Raw genomic sequence first — 20,188 nt, 5'->3', positions numbered from 1 at the left:
TCGTATTCTCGAAAATTATCCTTCTCAAATGTGAGCTTTTAGTTTCCTTAAAAAGAACGGTTTTGAAAAACTCTCTGCATAAACGGCTACACCCAAAGTTTTTTTACTCATAATTTATGGCCCTCGTAATAGTCAAATTTTAGATTTTTGACCTTTTTGTGAATTTTTGACCTTTCTCGAAAACTAGCCTCTCAAATCTGATATTGTGGGTTCAATGGAGATCATGGGTAGTGAAAACTCGCCTGTTTTAGCGGCCATTTACAAGGTTTTTCACACATAAAGTAGTCGCCCTTGGAAAAGTCAAACTTCTGATGTTTTGGCCGTTTTTAAAACTTTTTGAATATTCTTGACAACTACCCTGCCACATCTGAGGTTTTGGGTTCAATTCAAAAAACGCGTTGTGGGAAACTCATTTGCTCATGCGAATACGCCCGAATTTTTTTTTCGTGTAAAGTTTTTGATTTTTCTCTAGAAATACGCTCCCAAGTCTGAGATTTTGGGCTCAATGGAACAAAAAGCTATAATTCTCGGAAATGTCAAATTTTTGATTTGTTAACCTTCTTTGGAGTTTTCTCGCTAGCTATCTCGCCAAATACGATATCATAAGTTTATTCCAAACAACAGGTTGTTGAAAGCCTACCTTTATAATTATCTATGTCCAGTTTGTTTGAAAAAAAATTATAGCCTTCACAGATGTTTTGAAACTTCGCGACTTTACGCGAAAACTAGTGTGCCAATTCTCAGGTTGTGTTCAATCAAGAAACTCGATTTTGGGAATCTTATCTGCTTAAGCGGCTGTAACCTGCTTTTTGCAGAAAAAACATTATGGATTTTGGAAAGTCTATGGACCGTTTTTTAGAACTTTTGACCGTTTTCTAGAAACTTATTGTTTTTTTATTGAATTTACCCATTGAAATCTGAGGTGAAAAGTTCCATTGAAGTAACGCGTGGCGATAATTTTTCCCGCAGAAGTGGCGACGCCTAAGTTTTTTTGTAAGAGAAATACTATCTCCCAAAAGAAATATTAGGTTGATTATCTCAAAGTTTTTTTTACTCTTCTCACTTAATTTAATGGAGAAACACCTAAAGTTTTGGACAAAGTCCAATTTTTGAAATCAGATTTCTGGTGCCGCATCAGTATAGCAAGTTCCAATAAAATGAAACACGTTTTTCCAGCTTTAGATGGCCCCTAGTTGTTTTTTATCGAGACATACGAAAATTTTGATTCTCCTAGATTTGTTCAACATTCAAATTTTTTCTACTGATGTTTTTTTTATGTTTGTGTTGTATTTCAAGTGATGTGAAGCTTCGCTTCGTCTCTGTGTTATAAGATTTTTTCAACGATAACCGTTTTAACTGCAGACTACCAATTGCGCACTTCAGATAAACGCCGTTTAAGCTCTCCCAAGTGTATTTGTTTGCAGATACTTGAAAACTATTTTATTATGATTTTTTTAGTGTTTTGCTTTTTAAATTATTGCAGCAAAGATATTGCAACAAAGTTTTTGTGAGATGTTTTAAATTGATTTCACATCCTTTAAAATTACTTTTTCAAAACGACGATATTGACGCAGACAAAAGTTTATTTTAGAAACACAAGTTAGCAAGCATATTCATGCAAAAAGTCCCGATCGACTTTTTAAATATGAAATGTTACAGCTTTGTTGAACCAAAAAGTTCGAGTTGATCTGTCAGAGATTTTAGTGAAAACAGGTGGTGGAGCTAACTTAGAAATATCTTAGTTCAAATAAGTTCAGTTTTTGAAGAAGATTGTTTTTTGTTACGTTATGGCGAGTTACAGCGGAAATAGAAACTAAATCGTTGATACCCAGTGCTTATTTGGCAGCACTTTTTGAAATTTTGGGTATCCTTTGGATGGATTGGACTTATTTTCAGTTAAGAATGACAGTTGGCTCCGAGGGATCCTCTTCGGGATCAGCTGGGGCAGAGAAGGAAGAGGACGACAGACGGAAGTTGAAGCGGAGACTGGATCGGCTGCCCTCTCGTCTCTTGGACTACATAGATGGCGTACAGTTCCAAGTGACAGTCCTGTTTGCTGTCTCTTTTGCAGTCCTCCTTTGTCTGGCTGTTGCGTCACATGCCAGAACCAAACTGGAGAATGATCCGGTAAAACTGTGGACGAACGGTGAGACATCTGTGATATGAATGAGCCGACAATAACTTAAATCGAATATTTGTTCTTACGAATATTTCTTATACTTTAAGTTTTTGAATTGGCAAGACAAGAAAACCGATTTGATGAAGAATCGAAGCAAAATTCGGCGACAATCTAGAGTAGTTTGTCCTGGCACGAATTTGTTTCGAAGCATTTCCTGAATCCAAAGGAGTACAGTTCAATCATGGCCATGTTTTTACGCAGGAAGGCCCGACAAACGAGCGTTCAATTTTGAAAATAAAACAGCTGATGTTCTTTGATTTCCTCATTTGGGAACAACAATCGAGCGTGCCGTTTTTGGATAAATTTCTAAGCGAAGAATGTGCGAATTTTTGTGTTACATTCCACAGATCATGTTGGCTTGTTTCAGATATCTTTAGCGACAGAAACGAAGGAGGTGTAGACGATGTTCGTCTAGACGCAACAGACAGAGAGGGAGCCATGTCTATTATACAGTACTATGACTCATCATCTACAAAGGCCTCACAGAATAACTCCATTCTGACAAGAGCCGAGCTTCTGAGGCATTATGACCTGATCAAGCAGTTGACACAAGTCAAGATCAACTTCCACGAAAAGTCAGCTTTGTTTTATTGTACTAAACCAAAAAGCAGAACTGTTTTAAGAAAAAATCGTTAATTATTATTTGTTCACATGGTTATCAGAAATCAATTTTTACTGGCTTTGATGCTTATGTTTTATAACACTGACATAGTTGATGATTTCCTCGCGTGGTTCTTTTTGCGATCAAATATTGTTTTGATGAGTTTCTGTGATTTGTTAGAGAAATTGCTGATCAAATAGCAATAAGAATCGTTGTTTGAATTTATTTTTTTTGTTTAGGCAATGGGACATCTCCAAAATTTGCGCCAAAATCTCATTTCCTATTCCTCAGCCAACGAATGAGCTGACAACACAGTTGCTTACACAGGTATCTATTTCTCAAATTTAAAACTAATGATGTTTAATTTATTAAATTCTTCTCTGAATAGTTGTTTGAACTAACCCATAAGGATCGAAGCAAACGTCGCGCTGTGTCAAAATAATGCTCTTTCAGCTGTGATGCGAGTTGTATGATCTTTCAGATAAAATGAAATACCAAGAAGTCGCTCCCTCCCAAAAAAGAGTGAAATTTCGGGAAAATTTTATAAACAAGTTTCTTAGCGATATCTGTTGTCGGAGTATGCTCTGCTGCTAGAACAGTGAACAATAACTTTTCGTTTTGTGTCGTTTTAGTTTATGAATTATCTCAATCCTTGTCTAATCACCACCCCTCTCGACTGTTTCTGGGATGGAGCATCATTACTAGACGCCACTATGAACAAGTTAAATATGTACGTCTTTTTCATATCAAACAGAAAATTTATTGTACCAGGGCCAGGTTTTAACGCTTCCCGAACCGCCATTTTCGGCAAAAGAAAAAGTTAATACAGCTGTAATTTATGAAATTTTGACTTTCTTGTTTGCTTTTTGCCCCCACAGCCGACATGAAATACTAAGTAGTATAATCTGGAATCAATTACCTTGCCTCAATTCAATTTGGGATGATTTTACGAGATTAATAAATTCGCGCATAAGCGTCGAGCATCATTGATAAATTCTTGAACATGGAGGCGAAGCAGAGCTTCGAACCACTTGCGATGCAGCAAATTAAAAATAAGAAACTAAAAAAATTTTTGTCTCAGATTTATTTGACAAAAAAGTTAATTTAGTTGTAATTTTTGAATGAGTTTCTTGTTAGGTTTACTAACCCCGCAGCCGATATCAAAGACCCAAGTAGTATATTCTGAAACAAATACATCGCTTTAATTCATTTTGGGGTATTTTTCAGGGCTAAAAAAGTTCGCACTTACGCGTTGAGCATCATTGATAAATTCTTGATTTCAGTGGCAAAACAGAGCTTCGCACCGTTTGAAATGCAGCAAATAGTAAGTTAAAGTTAAGAAAATAAAATAAATTGAGACATCGCTTTTTTATAAGAAGCGAAAAATTTCGAAGTTACACAAAGAAGTTCAAGCCTAGATTGTCCTTGAATGAGCTTATGTATGTATAAATTACTATCAAATTGATCGTTATTACACTTGCGAGAGCATGTGTCTTGTAATGGGGAACTGGACTTATCTTCCCGGAAGCTACTTCTCTTGCAAATATGTAAGGAAATGTGCTGCTTCATGTGCAGGCTGACATGCTCAGCTTCTTGAAATTTCAAATGTAACTTTTGAGTCCATATTAGCTCGGTTACTACCGATACCATATTTTATGCTGGTGGTTGTGTTTTTCGGCTGTTCTTCTGAAATTGAAACTTTCTTTTTTTCTAAGAAAATTGATTTCCACTATATTTTTTCTTCATTTTACGTTCGTTGGTCTGCAATGCAGCGTTTGCGTTGTATCTCAAGTAATGCGAAGCTCCGCTTAGCCTTTGTGCGTATATTTGTTAACTGGTTGAAGACTTACATACAACACTTGAGAGCAATTAAGTTGATCATTTGAAAAAAAAATCAAAACAAAAATTGAGCCGGACAAGAATTGAGCTGCAGACTAATCGGCGAAAAGTATAATTTTGGACTTTAATACAGGTCTAGCGAAAGATCAAGGTCCAACTAGGATTTGTAAAAAGTTGTTTTCGGGGAAAAACCAAGTTCCAGATTATAAAACACTTGCTTGCTCTTGCAGGTGTAAAGAGCTCGTAAACGATTTCTACAATTGATCGCAATAACCAAAAATCATTGCAATGGAAACATATTTTTTGCGTTTGAACCCAAGGAGTCGATCTCCTTATAATAGGATTTAATTTTTTTGGTAAAAACTATTATTTCAATAGTCGAAATTGCTCTGAATAAAAAAATAACTTCAAGCATTATTATTCCGTTACTTTTGTCGAGCTTAGGAATAATATATTTAAGTACAAGAAGTTTGCTTCCCTCCATTCTTTATGTAAAGCGCTGAGTTGTATATTTTGCATCTAGTTACATTAAAAATAGGCCAAATAGAATGGCTGAATTCAGTTTCTGATGTTTTGTCAGCCAGATTAATTCGTTACTTACGCTACACTCTAATTGAAATATAGCCCGCTTTAATTATCCTTCAGTGCCCAAAATGGCAAGTTTCAAACCCCATTAATTCAGGTTAAATACAGCTAAAATATCTCCATAACATTGAGCTCGGGCCATCATTATTTTGTCAAAAATTGTTAGTTGAAATGTAAAAATAATTGTTAATTTAGCCAAATTTCGCGAAAGAAAAACCACATTACTATCAAATAACGCCTCGTCTAACATTTTCTGTTCTGTTTAATGGAAAACAGAAAGCATGAATTTCGGATGAAAGATTTTAAGCACTGTTTTTATTGTGTTTGGTTTGACTGTTAATTTGTATTGCCTGGTATCGATTTTTAGACAAGTCAATATTACTGGGAGACAATTGACGTGGTCAAATGCTGTGCTGAGAGAAAATATGACAGAGCTGTATAAACTGTATCAAATGCCAGTTATCTTCAATTTCTTGCAAGAAGTTATCAAAGAGGTCAGTAGTATGGTTTTATTTTTCGCCTTGGGCAAACCTAAATTGAGTCGACTATGGCACTGAGCAATAAACACTGCAGCTCATGGTCCAAATGTTTCAAATAAGAGGTGAAGGATCCAGAGTTTTTCCGAGAAGAAAAGAATCCATTCTGGGCATTTTTCCAGGTTTCAAATCTTGGATTGCGGTCTCGAATCTTCAATTTTTGGCAGCCACGTCTAACGGAAAAATCAATATATACTAACTTTCAGGGAGAGCGCGCGCCGCAGAAATACGTTTTTGTGTGCTTTTTTCGAGAAGTTGCTTGTGGCACAGAAATTTTTTCCAAATTTGGTCATTGTAAGATTCCGGAAAAAAGGGCGAAAAAAATTGAAATGTCTCGCAAAATATTCTGCGCATGCCGCCGACCAAGTTTCCCTGCGCACGCAATTATATGCTTTACAATATACTAGTGGTAATTTTTTTTAAAAAAAGTTTTTTTTTCAGTGATGCATATTATTGTTTCAGTACGGACTTGGTGACATAAGCTATACAGAAAAGCGATGCCTGGATAGGGATAACTGCGAGTCTTATGCAGTACCACTCAAATCAGACAGAGAAGTAGTCGAGGCATTCTCGCAATTTGCCTCCTCCTCCGCCTGCCCTTCTTTCGCCTCCAAATTCCTCAACTCCTCCTTCGACACAGTATTGGGTTAGTTGTGACAGTATTGTGAAAAACCAGGCCTCAGTAACGGATTTGGGGAGGGAGGAGGGTTCTGAAATTCGATCCCCTGACTTCCCAAAGGGTCCCAACATTGGTACTTTTTACATCCATTTTTAGCCAACCGGACCTGAAGTTTTCTAATGGCACCTTTGAGCTTATATGTATTAAATGTGAGTGATGTTTTTGGTCTAAACTTTTCAATAATTTGTTTCTGGCCTGTTTACACGAGCATAGTTTGTGTTATAGTATGAACTATCTTTTTTTCCAACCTAAGTCACAAGTATTGTTGCGAATAAAAATTTTGTTGCGATAAAATGTGTTCATTTTGAAAGTTATTTTTGATCAATAACCAGCTATTAACTAGAGCCCATGGTAAGGATATTAACACCGAATGTTATTGTTCCGACTTTCGTAACGAAAGTGCTAAGGGTGGTTTTTTTTCTTTTGACAGTTTTCGACTTTTTAACTAACCTTTTTTAACGAAATTTTTTCATATTATTTAACAAGTATTGTTGTCCTGACCTTAAATTTGAAATCCCATTTCCCCTGCGATCATTTTTTGTTAAGTTATGAGGGGTTTAAAAATGGTCAATTTGGGTAAATGAGTGCGCGATTTTTTTCGCGCTATTAACGCGGAATCGGTGATTCAATTAATCTCAGAAATCGTTCCAAATTGATTGATGGAAGCCTATTTGCGGTAACTGATTTGTTACTAGGTGCGAAATTTTTTACGTTGTTCTTTATATGGCGTGTGGGATAATTTTCACAAAAATCTCAAAAAATTTTTTAAAATTTTTAATTTCAATTAACATTGAGTTTTTTCATGTTATTACTGCTCCATAGACCTTAAGTACTTCGCAGTCAGAAAATTCAGTGCTTCGCCCTGATACGAGCAGTTTTGTAGGACAAATAGCATTTTAGCTTCAAGGTATCATGGATTCATAGCGTAGAGGTAGGGAGGAGACCCGCAACAAAATAACAGGGTCGAACCTGGGCAGGGTCGGATGTTTTTAATGAACTTTTTCGTATACTAGTTAAAATGCCTCCGCTCTATAAATTGAGGCATGTTAGTTGGAAAGTTTTTTTTCTATTTAGCTGGTACTGCTAATGCGTCATAGTTGGCTTGCGTCACTTAGCAGTTATGTAGACTCGTAATTGGCGTGCGTCACTTCAGAAATTATTATGTAGACGCGAAATTTTACTCGATTAGTTTTTCCCAGTAGCGTTATCGGTCATATTTTTGCTTGTGTATGCGAAGTGTAACTTCGCCTCTGTGTCAAAAATTCACCTAAGGCACAGTCGTATGGTCAAACTAGGGTCTTTATGGTGTTTTGGGAGAGCTTGTAAAATCAACTTAGTCGGCCTAAAATGATCGACAAAACTTTTTGAAAATCCACCCCTTTTCCCTGGAGTTTTTCATAGTTCCGCACCTGCCAGGCCTGATAACTTAATTCAGTGAAAATCAGTACTTGCTGGGAAGCAGCTGCATTTTAATCTTACAAGAATTCCGTTTTTTTGTGTGTTAAAGAACATTTAGAAGTTTTCCATCACACATGCGCAGCGTGTAGTGTCTTATTACGTGGTCGATTTTTTCGAACCTAAGTTGTGCAAATAAAGGTCCTCATTTTTTGTGGCATCTTTGCATTTTTATATCTGGTTCACTGTTGCTCAAAAGATTTATATTTATGTATCTGATTTTTTGGTGGGGCTTGGTACTGTTTTTAAAAAAGTAACGTGTATTATGAAAATTCATGATGTGCGCTAGCGAGCTTAGAGAGTGTATTAGTATGACTACATTCTTTCCAACAACTCGCAACTGTAAGTGCTCATTTAGTGGCACTGTAGCTATATTTACGATCTTAATCATTGGAAATTTCATAGCATCTGTTTTCTGTTTTATTGTTCGTGACTGGTGTTTAATGAGCTTTAAGGGTTCGTTGCTGAGACCATTAGGCGTCCGTGGCGTCCAAATCTTGAGGTCGTCGATTCGAATCCGAAAATTAGCAAAAGTTTTACTATTTCAAGGCTTATTTTTACGCTTTCTTATTTCACTTATAGAGCTGATTTTTTTGTCGTTTGGTTGCCTTTTTGCCTTTTTCGGAAAACTGTCATTTTACCGATTTCAAACAATTGGATGTTCCGTTTTATGTTCCGTTTGGATGTTCCGTTTTATTTCGCTGAACGTTCTACGATCTCTACCATCCAAGTTTGAAACTGTAGGGGAATTTTTCACCCATTTTTTTTTAAAAATTTTTTCATTCTCTCAAACTATCATAACGAAACTGAGATAACAATCAAAAGGGTTCAATGAGGTTCAATCTAAATGTTTCTGGAGATTGAAGGTTCAGCCAAAGGTTCTGGGGATCTCCCCTGCATAAGTTGCTGCGTCCGAATTTCGGTAGAAAATGGCGTTGGCCCCAGAAAATATCAAAATTTTGAAATTCTGATCGTTTGTTGGAAGCTTTCTCTTCTTGAGAACTGCCCTGCCAAACCTGAGACTAAGAACTGAATTGAAAGAACAGATTTTGTGAATTTTTGCTGAACAACGGTTTCGCCATTTTTTCACCTTAAAAATGTAGCTGCAGAAATTTAGCTCGTTTTTTTGGAAACATTGATTTTCTCGAAAATTGTTGTGCCAAATCTGAGATTAAAGGTTTAATTAGGAAAACTGGTGGAATTTTTAGGTGGAAACAGATAGGAATTTTTTCTGCATCGCGGCTACCTCTTAGTTTCTGTAGAAAAGAATTGTTGGGTTTAGGAAACATGCATGTTTTGAATTGTTGAATATTTTTTTTTTCACTGCGAAACCTAAGATTAACTGTTCGATCGAAAAAATGTGCACTAGTAAATATCTTCATTGCGGCTTTGAGTTAATTTTTGAAGTACAGCATATTTGGAAAATGTTTCTTAGGAAAATTATTGATTTTCTTGAAAAGTATGATGCCAAATCTGAGGTTAAGGGTTCAATCGAAAAAACAAAAAAAAGAAATTAATCAATCGGATGTGTAGTCTTTTTTGCAAAAGCGTTTTTTCGATAAATTAATTGATAGGAATTAGCTGTGAACTTGGTAAATGTCCGGTTTTCGACTTTTTGAATATTACTTATTACCTTGCGAAATTAGAACGTTTTTTTTTATAAACATCAAAAAGGGTCCTCCAGCTTTAATTGGAAAATAACCGTGCCAAATCTGAGATGAAAGGTTTAATTGAGAAAACAGGTGATTTGAAAGTTTTCTGCATAGTGGCTACGTCCTAGTTTGTAGAAAACTAAAGTTGAGCTTAGGAAAGGTCCATGTTTTGAAATGTTGAACGTTTTTGAGTTTTGCAAACTTTACTGGCAAATCTAAGGTTAATTGTTCGATCAAAAGAATGTGCACTAGAAAGTATCTTCATAGAGGATTTGCCCTAATTAGCTGTGGACTTGGTAAATGTCTGAATTTTGACATTTTGAAAATTACGCTTTACCTTTCGAATATAAGTACGTTTTTTTATAAACATCAAAAAGGGACATCCAGCTTTAACTGGGATCCTAGTGCCTAAATATTGATAAGTGGTCATGGCAAATCATAGGGCGTGTGATTTAATCTCCTGGTCGGTGATTGGATTCCGACAATTTTTTCGAGTTTTATCATTTATTTTTTGCCCTTTCATCGCTTGTGTTTGGGAAACGCTGCTTTTCCTCTATGTGAAGAACGTAAATTCAATCAGACAAAAATCGGTTGAGTAAAATAGTAACAAAGGGGATTATGTTTGTGAGCCTCCCTAAATCCAATAGTAATTGTGTGGTCATCAAAGAAAACACTTGGGTTCAGGGGCGGAGTTTCTCGAGAAGCGGTAGAGACTTATTTTCCGAGCTCTCTTGAAAAAACAAGATTCTGCGCCGCTGGCGTGCTTTACAAAAAACAGGCCAAAAAAGCGTTTTTGGACATTGTTTTTTGGAAAGTTTTGATCGAAAATTTGCAAATGTTGTGGGGCGCGCTCCACGTCGAAGTTAAAATAAACTGGCGCCCCTCATAAATTCTTCAAGGTCTGTCAGCCGAAAATGGATGTTGTAATATAGTACTTAATGGACGACCCTTTGTGTGGTGAGGAGGTAGAATTCCTGCTTGTTGATAATTCAAAAACATTCAAAATTATTTGGCTGAGCCTTAATATGAAAGAAATAAAGAATCTGTTTCTCCAGTAGATATTTACATTAAATTATTACACAAAAGCTAACATCTTTTATTTAGCAATAAACGAACGAAAAGTCATGGAGAAGATAGGCCAAAAGCATGCACGAATCAAAAAAATTTACTTGAAGAAAAACTGTTTTTCTGTTAACTTAGTTTTTTTTATTATTTACTTCTTTTCGCTTGCGATTAGCAAGCAATATCAAATCGGAATATAGACTTTTTTCGGTTTGACAGCTAGTTTAACAAAATCAGTTGAATCACTTATGATACTGCTGACATGCTCAATTTTTTGAAAATTAAAATTTAACTACCGGGTAAATTAAACTGTTTTTTTTTTTGCAAACTATAGTTTTTGTGCTTTATTGGGCTATCGCTCGTCTGTTTATTTTTGTCGGCCTAGCTCCCGTAGCCCAACTGTTTTTTAAGGTTCAGCTACCTTTCAAGTTGCTTCAAGCCCATGCCTTAGACGGCAACGCTCGGGAGTTTGATTCCAGTCGAGACCTGTTTTTTTTTTCAATCAGAAAATTTCTGGCTTATTTAGAGTATTGTCTGTCTGCTTATTTGTGTCGACTTAGTTCCGCACAAATGATTTTTTTGGATAATTTGGTTTCTTTCTAACTTTCCGAAAGGTCCTTGTAAAGTTTCTAATGATGCTCGTAATTTTTAGCTGGATTCAAATTCATTTTTTTCCGTTTGATTTTAATCATAGTCATTCATATTTGCATCGCAAGTGGTGCGAAGTTCAGCTTCGCCTCTGTGCAACAATTTAGTTTCCAAGTATATAATAAGAATAAATACACTTGGTAGAACGTCAAAGGCGTTCAGCCTGTCGAGTGTGGCCTCAAGAGCAAAAATCAGTTTTGCCAGCTCTGCTCAGATAATCAAACAAAAAAGCCTTCAAGTTTTTTTAAGTTGTTTAATTTCAGGATCATTGATGCGCAACTCGAGTGGTCACGTGACCTCGGCACAACAGCTGCACACAGTGTGGCATCTTATGAACAAGAGGCAGCTGTATCTGAAAGAACGATACAGACAATACAGGTCATCCCACTGGACGGAAGAGGCCGCAGCTGAACTGCTCGAACTGTTCTACCGAAAGTTTAAAGCTGTAAGTTTACTCAAGTCAGAGTCTTTTTTTAGGGAGCTATTATCATGCGCGAAGGACCGAATGCTCGAAAAATCTCAAGCAATCAACGTCCTTAAAATTGTCCGAAACAAACTGAATTTATCGCTTATTTCTTTCGAACGTTAGAGTAAGCTCTAATTGGTTGGATAGATATTCGAGCATTCGCTCCTTCGCGCATTAGGATCCCTCCAGTTTTTAAAGACAAGCAATGCTAGTGTTACAATTGCTTTTTGCGTTGAATTTTTCTTGTTTGATTTCATCTATCTATATCTATCTATATTATCTATATATCTATATCTATCTATCTATATCTATCTATATCTATCTATCTATCTATATCTATCTATCTATCTATCTATCTATCTATCTATCTATCTATCTATCTATCTATCTATATCTATCTATCTATCTATCTATACTATGTTTAAATGCTAGTGACTGCTATCTCCCATGTTTAAGCATAATAATTTTGCATGTTTAACGAAGAATTTTTTCATGTTTAAGCTATATCATATATTGCAATGCTTAAGAAAATTTTTCTATTAGTTTTCGCAAGGTCATTAAATTTCAGTAATTTTTTTCGAGGCCAAATTAAGTCTGTCTGTCTGTCTGTATACCTGCTTTTTTTAATTTAATTTGATTATCTCTGTCTACCCTTCTCCTAATTTTTTAACTTTCATCTATATAATCTATTATATATTTAAACGCGGGCTTCATTATCTCGCCTTTTTAAGCTTTTTCAACGTATTTCTTGCATGTTTAACAAAAGAATTTTTTTCACGTTTAAGCTATATCGTATATTGCAATGGTTCAGATTTCGGTTTTCCCGTTTAAATTCAGTGTTTATTTCATCAAATTTGTAATTAGCAACCTAATAGTTGGATGTTGTCAGAGTTTTCCCAGGTTTTGCGATTCTGGCCTCCATATATGAATAACCAAATCCTTGTAGTTTTCGGTTTTTATGATTTTTTCAAAAAATTAGATTTTTGAAAAATTCCAATACGTTGAAGATCTCAATCCTGTTGTTGGGTTTTTTGAGGGTACTCTCAGGGGTTGCGAATCTTGCCCTTATTTATGGCTGCTCAAATCCTTGTAATTTTCGAGATAATTATATTTTGAAAAATTTCAATTCAGAAAACTTAGATGTAAAAAATTTCACAAAATTTGATATTCCCATCTCTGTGGTGAGGCTCTTTCTGAGTACTCTCAGGAGTTGCGAATTTCGCCTCCAAATATGACTGCTCAATTCCTTGTTGTTTTCGAGGTATGACGTTTTTTATGATTTTCTCCGAAGTTTTCAAAAAAAATTAGATGTTGAAAAATTCCAAAACTCTGAAGATCTCAATCCTGTTATTGGAATCTGTTAGGGTACTCTCAGGAGGTTGCAAAACTCGCCTCTGAATATGTCTGCTCAAAGTCTTATAGTTTTCGAGATATGACTTTTTTTTTTGATTTTCTCAAAATTTTTCAGATCTTAGGTATGAAAAATTTTATATAACTTGAAATTACTATCTCTGTAGTGAGGCTCTGTCAGGGTACTCTCAGTAGTTGTGAATTTTGCCTCCAAATATGACTGCCCAAAACCTTGCAGTTTTCCAGATATGACGTTTTTTGTGATTTTTTCAAAAAAATTTTATGAAAATTAAGTTAATTTTTTTTTCAAAGTTTGAATTTCCTAACCTGTAGATGTGGGGCTGTCAGAGTAATCTCAGGCGTTGTGAATTTGGCCTCCAATTAAGAATGCCCAAATCAATTGTGCTTAAGAGATTCGACATTTTTTGTGATTTTTTTGGAAATCTTGTAGATAACCTGTAGATGTGGGGCTGTCAGCGTAATCTCAGGGGTTGTGAATTTGGCCTCCAATTAAGAATGCCCAAATCAATTTTGCTTAAGAGATCCGACATTTTTTGTGATTTTTTTGGAGAAAACTCAAATTACAAATCTCGCGACCAAATATCAATTTCAAATCATTTCAGTATCCGAGATCTAACGTTTTTTTTTTGAAAAATTTTCCAAATATAATCTATATCTATACTATTTTTAAATGCGTGTGACAGCTATATCCCATGTTTAAGCATAATAATTTTGCATGTTGATTGAAAGTATTTTTTCACATTTTAGCTATATCATTTATTGCGTATTATTTTTGCACGTTTAAAAAAAGAATTTTTAACGTCTTAGTTATATCGTTAATTGCAATGGTTAAGAATTTTTTCGATGTTCCAGTTTAAATTCAGTGTTTATTTCATCAAGTTTGAACTACGCAACCCAATAGTGGGATTCTGTCAGGGTTTTCCCAGGTTTTGCGATTCTGGCCTCCATATATGAATAAACAAATCCTTTCAGTTTACGAGATACGGTAATTTTCGAGATATTTCTAAAATTTCTAGAAAATTTAATAAAAAAGTTTCTCAATTTTTGAATTTCCTAGCCTGTAGTCCTATAATTGGGCGCTGTGAGGGTACTCTCAGGGGTTGCGAATCTTGTGTCTGAGTATGGCTGCTCAAATCCTGGTAGTTTTCGAGATATGACGTTTTTTGTGATTTTTTCATGAAACTTAAAATTTTCATGAAACTTGAATTAATTTTTTTTGTTTAAAGTTTGAAATTCCGTAATTGTATTTGAGGTGTCAGGGTTGCGAATTCGGCCTCTAATCAAGAATGCCCAAATTTTTTTAGTTTAAGAGATTCGATGATTTTTGTGATTTTTTCGGAAACTTTCAGAAAACTCAAATTACATAATAATTCAGAAAAGTAAAAATCCCAACACTGTAGTTGTGTGCTGTCAGAGTACTGTAAAAGATTGCGATTATTGCCTTCAATTAAGACTGTTCAAACCTTGATGTTTTTCGAGAAAAAACGTTTCTTAGAAAACTTGAGGTTGAAATTTCAAAATTTGAATATCCCAACGTTGTAGTTGGGTACTGTAAAAGTACTGTCAGAGTTGCAAATCTTGCGTCCAAATGCGACTGCTCAATTGCTTTAAATTTCCCAGATGTGACGTTTCTTAGTTCATTTTAAATTTTTCGAAGAACTTAAATAAAACTTCGCAAAATTTTATGGTTCTTCAAAATTTGTATAAAAAACTTGAATAAAAAACTTTGCAAATTTTGTAATTAAGAACCCTGTAATTGGGTGCTGTCAAAGCACACTCAAAGAAGGCAGATCTTATTTCTAATATTTGCGGTTTATCATGAGTACCGGAGGTGCGTTACACGGTAGTTTTCATAAAGAGCATTTTTTGCTGCCTGGCTATTTCTATTAAATTATATAAGATAGTAAAGTTATCTAAGGAGTAGTGGCTGAGGCAGGTGACTGTTGGCCTGGGAGTTTGAGGTTCAAAGACCGAAATCTCCATAGCTGTCTTAATTCGCAGTTGATTATCTTTCAAAAACATTTTCTTGCCTTTTTGGCATCTGTGTCTAATATTGAGGAAAGCAAGTTTGAGTTTTTTTGAAAAAAATTATGGCAGAACGTGTTAATCAACAAAGTGATTCATCACTAATTTTGGTTTTCTCCCGCGATTTGAACTTGGTCTTCTGCAAATGTGTCAATCATAAAAAAAATCTTCATTTTTTGGTTTTCCTCGAATTTAGTGATGATTCACTTAAATTTTGCAAGTGAACTCAAACTTTCTCTGCTCAGTATAACGTACACCGTCCAAAAAGCAAGAAAATATTATTTGAAAGCAAATAAACGCCTAAAAACAGTTATGGAGATTTTGGTCTTTGAACTTCGAACTCCTAGGACAACAGTCGCTACCTTAACGCTTCATTTTTATCAGTACAGTTTTTTCCAATTATTTAAGCAAAATGCGCGTTTCGTCTATTATTTCCAATTTCATGGACTGATTTGAATGTTTCGATATCAATTGTTTGTAACTAGTTGTAAATAAATTGATGATTGTTGTTGTTTTCTACCTGATTTTGGACAAATTCTTCTTCTTCTTTGCACAATTTCTGGGCAAATTTGCTTTGCGTCATTTTTTGCAAAGCGTGATTTTTTAAGCGATGACTGTTTTGTTTCTAATTTATTTGTTTAGCTTGCTTGTTTTTTAGTTATATGAGGTTTCAATGTTGAGTGGTAAAAGGTCTTTGCAGCTGAGTTGGTTAAGACGTTCGATCGTTAATCTGCAGTTGCTCGGTTGAAGTGAATTAGCTTTGTTGTTCACCCTCAACCACTTTCAGGATCCTTCTCACTTGATCTACCGGTAATGAGGGTGCTTTTGCACCCGAAGATTTGAATTTGAATCCTAGTCGGACCTTTTTTTCGGGGCCTAGGAAATTAGACGATAAGCAAATTAGACGGATGCTACTAAAACGAAATGAGACAACATATTTTTTTGCAGATCTGGCATTTTAGACGTCACTATGAAACGGAAAGGGCCAACAAACTTTTTTCTCAAGAGCCAAGTTTCACAAATACAAGAAGAACATAAAATGTCAATACCTATCAAAACAATTAATTTAAATGAACATAAAATGTTAAATTCAGATATTACAGGAGAGTTTTGAACATAATAAATTATGCATGATTGACATGTAAAATTTTTGGCCACCGAAATTTAACTGTTGTCTGCAAACAATTTTTTTTCTCTTGCAATTTGTCTGCAAACAATTTTTATCTCTCTCAATTTCGTCTATTTTCTCATAATTTCAGTTTTGCAAAATCGCCTAATTTCCTTTTAAGTGCCTCCGTCTAATTTGCTTATCGTCTAATTTCTCAACCCCCTTTTTTATTATGTATGAAATTGAATTCTGTTTGTTTGTCTGCTCATTTTTTGTCGGCCTTGTTTTCATAACATGGAATTTTCTTCTGTTTGAATGATTGAATTATATTGACATTCGTTCGGTTATTAGTAAGTTTACCAGCTTCGATTGTTCGATCTTTTCAATTTCTATAATTTTTGTTGTTTTTCAGTCAAATGGTTCCGGCTAATTGGTTTATTGGCTCAGTCACGTTATTTTGCATAGCTTGAAGGGCAACATTTTTTAAGCAGATGGCAAAGGGTTAAATTTTTAAAGCTTTATTAAAAACTGAAAAAATGGCTTAAAGGGCGTCTACACGAGTATTGTCGGCTAAGTAGCCGCTCGGTAGATGAAAGCTTATTATTTTCACTTTGCTTTTGTTTTAAATTTAAATTGATATTTGTTCTCGTAGATTGTGGAGAATGCGAATTCGGTCATCACTGATTCTCGGCTGATGTCGTCTCGTCGGAGCAGTCAAACTAGTCAATTCATGATATTCTCTGCTCGTAGCAGTCTTCGTGAAACAGTTAACTTCCTCGAACACAATCAAATCTTTGTACTACTCATGGTTCTCGCAATTATGTCACTACTGTTGTTGGCTTCAGAAAAGTACTTCATCAATTCAAAGTGAGTATTTTTTGGCTAGTTTATTATGACTATAATCGGATGAAACTAAATGAAATTATGGCAACAAACAATTTAACAGATACATTCAATAGACCGGTCAAACTCATCGCACAGTCTTTGCCTAAAATCGCAGCCCTTGAGACACACAAATGTAGTCAAACGTGGATCTAAGATTTTTTTTTTGCGAAAATGAGGGCTGCAGGGTTTTTCTTTTCAAAATTTTAAAAATCTTATATCGGCTTTTTTAAGGTGGACTAAAATTATCTGCCAAACTTCCAACTCAAAATTGGTATATGTTGGCGCCAAATGTGACTTGAAGAAAAATTTGAACTGAAAAGCGACATCATCACAATTTTGAACACTGACCGGTTACGAGCTTTTGGGCCCATTATTTGAAGCCATTACCTGAGACCAGTTCCGCACAACAGATGTTTAGATTTTGAGAGCTCTTGGAGTTTTTTTCTGTCCGACCAGACAAGTTAGAAAGGAATAATGACGTAGGCTGGAATTTTTTCACTCGACCTAGTTTTACTCCCAAGCAACGTCGTAGGGCATACATTGATACCATAATAAAGTCATTTCAGTCATTTGGATATTAAGATTTTTGAATTTTTGTTTAATACGTGCAGTTAAAATGTTATCAATAGACATGTCAGTGGTGAAAAAGGTTGTATATTTTTTCGTCGTAATAGAATAGTTGTATCGGCGTAATTAACGTTTTTTGGGGTCATGATACGCTCTTTGCAGGCGAGGACAGAAGCTAATGATTTGCCACATTATTGCCACAAAGATAGGTATCGAATCTTATGGACTTCTACCCGCGTTCGGCATTTTTAGTGCAGTTTAGCGTTTAATTTCTTAATAGTACCTAAGATATGCACAAACTTGTTTAGAATGGCTATTTTGCTTTCAAGTCCTTGTTTCATTTCTTTTGGTTAATGGCTAGCGTAGAACGGCTATTTTGCTTTCAAGCCCTAGTTTCATTACTTTGGTTAATTTTAGATTTGTTTTTTTTAAATGTCAATTAACGACGTGAAGACACTTGTTTAGGTCACCTTCATTTTTTGTAGAAGTTTCGAAAGTTACCATCAATTTTAATTTTTCGCCGTTTGACTTTTGATTTTTAAGTTCAATTCACAATAATATGCTTACACCTAGGCAATTTACGCTCTCCAATAACAAAATATGCAAGTTGCGGGCAAAATTTGATGGAATTTTAGTTTCAAAAATGGATTTTAATCATTAGATTTCACAGCAGAATGAAAAGTTATCTTTTGATTCAATTTTCTCAAATTAGGTTTGTTTTTATCAACAAAGTCTCAATCATAAAATAATCTTGAATTTATAAGACTTTTATGACCATGCATTTGTTCTTTGAAAGGTTCCGTTTTTCCTTTTTTAAATTTTATTGAAACTTTTTGAACTGTTTTTATGATGACAATCCAGAGAGGAAAGAGAGTTTCGCACTAGTTGTGCTACATCGCAAGCGTGGCATCGTAAGCTAGCTGACAAAAAATAAAACGAAAGCCTTAAATAAGAAAAACAGAAAATGAATACAAGATCTACCAAGTTTTTCATTCATTTTCCAAGTTCACTTTGAGTTAAGTTATTAATATGACCATTCACTTTTGAAGTGTTAACTACGTCGGCAATGCTTTAACGGACGCACATTGAGCCGAAATAAAAATTATTGTCGAAAAAACTTTGACCAATGAAACATTTTGAGCAACAATTATGTTTTCATGACCACGCCCAAAGGTTCTGCTCTAAGGAGAAAAGGGACATAAATTTTTTTTTACTTTAGATTTTTTGATTTTTTTTCGTTGTGAAAGGTTTGTGTTGAGATATTTTCTGCTTTGTTACCGCTTGGTTATTATAAGTTCAAATTCAATCAACCATCTGGAGTATAAGTAGCCCAACTGCTTGAGACCGCAAAAGGTTGCCGTTCGAATCTGGTCGGGACCTGTTTTTTTTTGCAAACTAGAGTATTTGTGCTTTATCGGGCTATAGTTCGTCTGTTTATTTTTGTCGGCCTAGTTCCCGTAGCCCAACTGTTTTTTAAGGTTCAGCTTTCTTCCAAGTTGCTTCAACCCCCATGCCTTAGACGGCAACGCCCGGCAGTTCGACTCCAGTCGAGACCTGTTTTTTTTTACAATCAGAAAATTTTCTGCTAATTAAGATTATTGTCGGTCTGCATATTTTTGTCGACTTAGATTCAGTGATTTCATAGACAAACTTTTAATTTGTTAAAAGGTCTGTTTCCGAGTTGATAGCGCTTGTTAGTCATAAGCGCAATCAAGTGTGAAAAAGATTTCTAACGATTTGAATGATTTTACATCAAGTTGTTTACTTTCCTCGGATTTTTTGCTTGCGTTTTTTTCGCACCTTCTATCTGCTCAAATGGGAGACAATTACGATCGACCAAGATTCAAGTAGATGTGTTGAGATAAATATGTCAACGTCAACTATTGTTTCTTAAAAGTGGCTGTTTTCGCCGACATTTGATTTATGATAAGGGTAGGCTTTTGTTAGATGACGTATCTTTTTTGCCTGCATTTAACTGCTAGTCTTGGCCGCGGATGTGTAGGAAATAACAATGTCAAGGTTTTAGCTGACATTTTTGACTTGTTTTGATTCGGCTTAACTTTTCTCTGTTAAAGTTATATCTAAAAATTTGCCTCATTTTTGAAGGTTTGGACTGCACTAGATAGTATTGTTCGTATATTTGGAAAAATTTGCCGAAAATAAAGGCTTGCAATACTGAACAAATTTTCAAAACCGAAGTTCATGGTGGCAAATGTTTTTGAGGGGTTCTTGTGAATTTTTGTTTCTTGTGTAACAGGCGGTTTTTTTTGAGATCCTCGTTAACTAATAGCAGTGAGAATCTGAGCCAATTTTTTGACAACTGAAGACTAAACCAACCAAGAAGAGCCGATTGCTGTGCAAGTACCACAGAGTTCCGAGAATAGTTATCGATACAAAATATCAATTTTTTAGGCGAACGGTTGGGTCCGGATATTATTAATGGCTTTAAAATAGCTTAAAGACAAATGATATTTTCTTTTTAATTGCATTTTGAAATCTGAATCATGACCAAAAAGGCCTTTATTTCGTT

At 35.1% G+C, this 20,188-nt stretch overlaps 1 protein-coding gene across 1 annotated transcript in view; it reads left to right on the top strand.

Annotated features, from left to right (window-relative positions):
- The window catches only part of LOC134851282 (uncharacterized), a 534,247-nt gene that overhangs the window by 494,513 nt on the left and 19,546 nt on the right, over positions 1-20,188 (top strand). The window contains exons 2-9 of the mRNA XM_063867298.1: positions 1,897-2,146; positions 2,547-2,754; positions 3,020-3,107; positions 3,413-3,510; positions 5,572-5,698; positions 6,203-6,386; positions 11,500-11,681; positions 16,859-17,073. Coding sequence (XP_063723368.1) covers positions 1,903-2,146; positions 2,547-2,754; positions 3,020-3,107; positions 3,413-3,510; positions 5,572-5,698; positions 6,203-6,386; positions 11,500-11,681; positions 16,859-17,073 — 1,346 coding nt within the window. The 5' untranslated portion in view covers positions 1,897-1,902. The remainder of the gene's footprint in view (positions 1-1,896; positions 2,147-2,546; positions 2,755-3,019; positions 3,108-3,412; positions 3,511-5,571; positions 5,699-6,202; positions 6,387-11,499; positions 11,682-16,858; positions 17,074-20,188) is intronic.

Source organism: Symsagittifera roscoffensis, chromosome 1 (assembly GCF_963678635.1).
Source record: "Symsagittifera roscoffensis chromosome 1, txSymRosc1.1, whole genome shotgun sequence".
Lineage (NCBI taxonomy): Eukaryota > Metazoa > Xenacoelomorpha > Acoela > Convolutidae > Symsagittifera > Symsagittifera roscoffensis.
This window is presented reverse-complemented; position numbering and strand designations above follow the sequence as displayed.